We start from the raw sequence: 6,818 nt of genomic DNA on the forward strand, positions 1-6,818 counted from the left end.
GGAAAAAATAAAGTATTGATAAAAATAATTAATTAAATTAATTAAAAAAATAAAATTAAAAATATACATGTATGAGAGTTATTTTTAAATAAAATTAATTTTAAAAATTAAAATTAAATAAAAATTAAATGAAATAAAAAAAACCAAAAAAAAGAAGAGGAGGCTACATGCGTCCTTTGACAAGGAGAGAGAAGAGGTGGAGGGGGGTGTGTGTGTGTTAGATACGCGGGGGAGGGGGTCTCTTATATTATGCACCATTTCATGATCCATAAAGAGTGGACTATAAATCCAGTCTCATTAATTGAGATTTGTTAATTTATTTATTTTTCATGCACAATTGAATACATTTTCAGACATTTAGATCACTTTCGAATGTCTCATGCACTCAATCTGCACGGGAGTTGCCACGGGAGATAAGCAGCATAATAAACTCATAATTGTAAGATTGCTCAACCATACGACCACCAAAATACTTTTTAATTTAATTTAGCTTAAATTAATCTTTCAATTAAATCCCAATTTTTCTCGTTTAAATTGGATTTTTTTTTTTTGCATCTTTTATTAATAATAAAAAATTAGCATTCACACCTCCTCAAATTGGCATTCATTGACACATTTATAAATCATAACTGCATATGATCAAGCGAGTTAAACTTATAAACATCATAATTTCAATCATAAGTTAAGTTTTAAACATATGCCCCAATTAAAATTATCATGTCTATCAAAAAACATATAAATATATTTGATACTAAATGTAAATACATTAAATTGAATATTAAAATACAAACCTTTTAGACGAGCAAGAGACTACATCAATACTATTTTATTTCATCTATCTCTCTAATGCTAAAAGGATAAAATAACGTAAAATAAATGATTCCAAGGTCAGCGTATTATGTTGCCTCTCGATTGGCTTTGGAAGTAGAATAGTTTAAAAGGGAATTTTGAAGTATAGTAGAACTGTTCTTTAAGTTAAACAAAAAAAAAGATGAATGAACACATCCAAAAAAAAGATAAACGAATGCGATTAATGATAATATTTCAGTCAAACTACTGTTTATATGACACTTATCAATCTCTGAAGGCGCCACGATCTGTAGAAATTAATGGCAATAGATCATCATGAATGTACTATGAGAACTTGTGACAAAACTGCCTTCAGTTCATGAAGCTTTTGCTGCATTTTTAGTGCACTAAAACAAAGGGGAAGCCTTTGGAATGTGTTTCGTCATGAGGATAGGAAAGGAAGAAAGAAGATCATCCGGATGTACAAATTCGATTAGTAGAAGACGTATCGAATAAATTTTGTGTCAGACAGCCAGCCAAACTCTCAACTCAGCCAGTCGAAGAGAGCCTGACCATGCTGTTGGTCTATGTGATTTTGAGTTGAAAAGGAAGAAATACTGCACAACAACCTAATAACTTCACTGGAATCTTCAACGTAGTATTTTGCTTTGCTTGGCTTCTGACCAACTGTGCATGCAAAAACTTTAGGAACTGAGGGAAACTGATTGCTTGAAGTTGCACTGTTGATACTTTCAAACATGTCTTCATCGGATCGGTCGTCTCCGATGCACAGCACGAAATCTGGGGGCTTCCCACTCTTGGTCAGAGCCCCAATAAGCTTCTCAACTGCCACACCTTTACTCACTCCCTGCGCACGATATGCTTCTTGTCAGTTCATATATACATCAAGAGATAAAGCAACCAATAAGTCGACCGGCCCACATTAAAACACACCTGCGGTTTTACTTCAACAATATGCTGACCCGACTTGACGACCACTGGTTCATTTGCCAGAACAGTCTCAAGATGATCTAGCAGCTCTTTGGCTTGGCATGAACCAAAGTCGGGATCTGCATACTGATAATGCCAGACAATTGCACTCTCCTTTGGTTCTACATAAGAGCCGTCTGTAGTCTCAGTGTACAATTGCATTACAGGTTGCGCGATCTTCATCCAATCCAAGGCAGCTCGAACTGAGCTTGATTCCCACTTGGCATCCTTTTTCCACCTAATGATTAGAATAAGACAAGATAGTAAAGGGGGCAAACATTATAGATTGCAAATTAAGTAGCAGGAGGGGCTTTCACATATGTACCTGATGAAATAGCCATGTTCAGCAGCTATTCCCAGGTTTTCACATGAAGAAAACCAATCGCCAAGCGAATCTCTGCCTCTCCCACTTACAAGAAATACAGTATTATTTGGATCACTACATAAGCTGTTCAGGATAGATAAGATTTCTCCGCTAGGAGTTTTGTTAACGGATGCTTCAGGCATAATGGTACCATCATAGTCCAAAAATATAGTTCGACTGCAAGTGTTTTCGTACGCTGATTTAATATGGCTTAATGTTAATTTTCTAAAATTTGGCGAAAGTAAAAGGATCCGGAAATCTAAGCCTAAGCCAAGATCCCAACGCCTTCGATTGTAATGGTCCTTGCATGCTCTCTCCAGATCATGTGAAAAACTGCTAGCCCAGTAAGAAATATGATGCGAACTGACATACCGATAATGCTTTTCATGGCGCAACTGTTTTTCTGAATCTTTTAAGTTCAGTGATTCATACATAGCACCACAAACATCATCTATATCCCAAGGGTTCACCCTAACAGCTCCACTAAGTGATGGAAAGCAACCGACAAACTCGGAGACAATAAGTGTGCTTGCATGGGAACAGCCGATATTGATGCATCTACTCTCATCCATTTTCTCGGTTCCCTGCCTACAAACTACATACTGATAAGGAACTAAGTTCATTCCATCCCTCACTGCATTAACAATGCAGCATTCAGCTGCCACATAAAAAGCAATTTTTTCATGGAAAGGCATAGGCTGGTCTGTAAGTACCACTGGCTCATAGCCTGGAGTGCCATATGAATCATTTATTCTTTTAGCAATAGTTATTGCTTCCTCACTTGCCTCTTTCACATCTCTCCCTGTGCTTCTAGCAGGATTCACGATCTGCACAAGGACAATATTCCCTCTAAGAGTAGGATTCCTCTCCAGTAAAAGCTCAAATCCTAACAACTTCAGGCTAATGCCTTTAAATATATCCATGTCATCCACACCAAGAAACAATTTCTTCCCCTTGAATTTTTCCTCAATCTCGTGAACTTTTGAAATGGTATTAGGATGATTGAGTAAAGAATGAAGTCGGCCAATGTGAACACCCACTGAGAGAATCTTGATGCTCACAGTACGACCATAGTATTCAAGTCCAATACAACCACGTTTTGAGTCGTAATTCAGTCCCAACATCCTTTTACAACAAGACAAGAAGTGTCGTGCATAATCAAATGTCTGGAAGCCAATTAAATCAGCATTAAGCAATGCCTTGAGTATCTCATCTCTGACTGGTAATGTTCGGTATATTTCAGAAGAGGGAAAAGGGCTATGAAGGAAGAAACCAATCTTTGCTCGGTTTAGTTGTTTCCTTAAGAATGTTGGAAGAAGCATAAGGTGATAATCATGGATCCACACACAGTCATTGTCAGAGTTAATTACCTCCAAAACCTTATCTGCAAATATTTTGTTTGCTGAAGTATAAGCTTGAAAAAGAGAACGGTCAAAGAGATAACTCTCATGAAGGGAGATAGGATGCTTGTAATGGAAAAGAGGCCAAAGTTGCTGCTTGCAGAATCCATGGTAGTGGCTCTTAAAGAGATCAGGAGGGAGGAATGTCGGCATGCACTTATATTCCACCAGAAGCTTCTGGGAAATTTCTTCTTGCTCGCTTATGTCTATATCAGCCTTAAGATTTCCTACATATATGACTTCAGTATCAGAAGAAAAACCATCTTTGAGCTGAAATAAAAGTGAGTCATCATCCCATGCGAAACACCATTGTCCAGTTTTTTGATCTTTCACAGAGTTCAGTGGAAGGAAATTGGCTACAATGATTTTGCGGTTCCGAATTGATAGTTTAGGAGAACATAAATCTTCTTCAGTACTTGTTCCATCCATGTCGTTTATGATTCCTACAGTAGTCATCACTCTAGAAAGTGACTTAATATTATCAAAATCTATTGTATTACTAGACCCCACTTCAAAAAGGTTGGCACATGATTTTGACAACATTTTTCTCAATGCTCTATGAATATCAATGAGTGATAGCAAAGGCGAAAGAGCTCTCAGCTAAAAATACAGCCCCAAAATTCTTCCAGAATTCATATACAGGAATCCTAGGAATTGAAACTGTGAAACAAACAGAAGACATATCAGAAACCATTAAACACTTGGTCCAGTAGGCTCATAAAGGATGCATATTAAAAGTTACAAGTAGCAGTTAAAAGTTTAAATAATCACATCATACGTATCAACATATAACATATTATCAAGTATATCGACAGAACATTACAGATTCAAAACATTTTTCAGAATTTAAAACCTTCAGAGTTTTGCATGCATAAAATAAATTGTTAAATAATGTTAATAAAAAAAATAAGAAAATATATTTTACTTCAAATGTGAAGATTGAATATGTGTATAATAAATTAATGGATCTAACAATAGATGGGATTAATAGAAATGTCAATGTTCACTAACTATATCAATTTAAATGTGAAGAAAACATACAAGTGTATAGCTAAAATGTACAAGAATTTGACAGATTGAACAGTCTATGCAATTACATGAGAAACATAGAAAGATACAACACAGAAAATAAGATTTCACAATAATTGACTCTTGAATTTTCGTCAAGTATGATTCTCTGTACTTGAAGCAGAGATATCATACATAAAATAAAGAGTAAATTAGAGATTTTATGCATGAAGTAGCTCGGAAGAACAAGATGGCAATATCATGGCTTATTTACAGAATACCATTAAGACTCCAAAAATGGATAATACTTTAAAAGAATTCTATATGGATCATTACAATGTAGGTAGATCATTAACCACTCTATAACTGTATCAGTCCTATTCATTATTGAAAAGAAAATGGATTATAAAAACTAAAAATATATATCACAAATTGCAACTATAAAACTCAGTGAGTAGACAAGTTAGAATAAGCAACGTGAAACTGGATGATGACTAATCCAAGAAACTGGATCATGTTTAATCCATTGCAAAGTCTGGCAAGAAAATATTGAGTAGCCAGACACATCATTTTAAATTTATATAGACAAGGGATTTCTCAAGAAGAAAGAGAGATAGAGTGTAAAAGCATATATTACAAGATGTTAATATTCAGTTTTCTTTCAGTTTCAGCATTGTTTCAACTATATCAAAACCAGATCCATCAGAGCAATTCAACAACTACTTCATTGACTTTGATAGATCAGGAGGTTGGGGATTTCTGATTGTTGCAAACAATTATTTCCCCTTTTTATGGGTATATAATGGTGGGAATTGGTAGGTATAGTCCATCTACCTAAAAATACATTTGGAATCTCATAAGAAGGCATGCAATCTTCCAATTCACCCTCTAGTCTATTGCAGAAGTCATTTAGTCATTCCCTCCTGATTGAAATCTGACTAAGCATATGAAGCACACAAGAAGTCACAAAATCATTGGTATCAGCAGATCGCACAAAACTATTTTGGAGAAAAGGTGCTTGTTTGGTAAATTTAGAAGTATAATACGCACTTTGATAATTCTGAAAAACTAAATGAGGCCTTTAGTAAAATGTTGTAATTTTAAAGAAAACAAGTTTTCATCAGATAAGCCTTTCTAAGATTAAAGAAACTTCTGTCATGCTAACACAGTGGGCATCCTGTGAAACAATTTCAGGATAAGGATCAATAAAATTACGAAAAAAAAAACAAGAGAGCACGCAAAAGCTGTTTCAACATGTAAAACGCCAAAGTCAACTTAATTTATTACGTCTGTTTCCAAATAAAGGCGCCTCATCTTTCCATATGATGATTAGGACAAGCGAAAAAAGCCAAAACAACAATATCCGAAGACAAACAAACAAACAAACAAAAAAAAAAGCAAAATCCGACCTTTATAGTGTAGATATACTGTCTCTCAGTCCCTCCTCGCGTATGCATTAACAATGATGGCGACGTATAAAATTCGTCTTTTAAATAAAATACGACAAATTCGACAAACCCCGAACAGACCCTGGTCATACGAGATCGACAAAATAAAACCAGGCAAATCTCCCACACCCAATCTTCCAATCCATCAATCCACAAGCAACAAACTTCCTCAACCACTCACAACCCACACGCCAGTCATCCGGAACCAAATGCTACAAACATCTAACATCGGAATCACCGAATCCAAACGAGGAAGCATTAAAATAAAATAAAATAATATAATATAAATCCACGAACACGCACCTCCAACGTTACGAAGGATGGCCTCGAAGAAGGAGACCCAGACGCGCACAAAGGCCTCGTCGCCGTATTTAAAAAGCTCGACAGATCCTTCCTCTCGCTCGCTTGCTCTCCGCCTCGATTCGAGACGGCGACAAAGCGGACGGCAGACCAGTTGTGAAGAGAGGGGAGATGGAAGCGTTCGGTGAGGCAGGGGATCGAAATAGACAGCATTAAATCTCGCCTTTATCGTTCTTATAGCACCCCTCGCCGTGCTTCGCTTTTCTTTATCCACTTATTTATTTTTATTTACTACCAAATTTTTCATTCCTGTTAATTAATTAGTCCACCAGTATGCCCACTATTTACAACAGTGCCACCGAGCTATTATTCAACGAGACCCCGTACTTGTAAAAAATTCTCCAACCGAGTCCAAACCAAATAGAAAGCAGGGTGAAAATTCAACAAGCACCTTCAATTTTTAAAAATCATAAAAAGGTGTTACAAAATTACTAAAATATAGAATTCATAAAGAAAAAT

The 6,818-nt window shown here is 36.0% G+C and overlaps 1 protein-coding gene across 1 annotated transcript; it reads right to left on the minus strand.

Annotated features, from left to right (window-relative positions):
* Positions 1–1,201: 1,201 nt before the first annotated feature.
* On the minus strand, positions 1,202–6,516 carry LOC122051783 (probable alpha,alpha-trehalose-phosphate synthase [UDP-forming] 9). Its single transcript, XM_042613068.1, has 4 exons — positions 6,303–6,516; positions 2,105–4,203; positions 1,744–2,017; positions 1,202–1,657 (listed from the first exon to the last, which is right to left on the minus strand). The coding sequence occupies exons 2-4, from the start codon at positions 4,084–4,086 to the stop codon at positions 1,334–1,336; spliced, it is 2,580 nt and encodes an 859-aa protein (XP_042469002.1). The 5' UTR covers positions 4,087–4,203; positions 6,303–6,516; the 3' UTR covers positions 1,202–1,333.
* Between the last annotated feature and the right edge of the window lie 302 nt (positions 6,517–6,818).

This window comes from Zingiber officinale, chromosome 3A (assembly GCF_018446385.1).
Source record: "Zingiber officinale cultivar Zhangliang chromosome 3A, Zo_v1.1, whole genome shotgun sequence".
Lineage (NCBI taxonomy): Eukaryota > Viridiplantae > Streptophyta > Magnoliopsida > Zingiberales > Zingiberaceae > Zingiber > Zingiber officinale.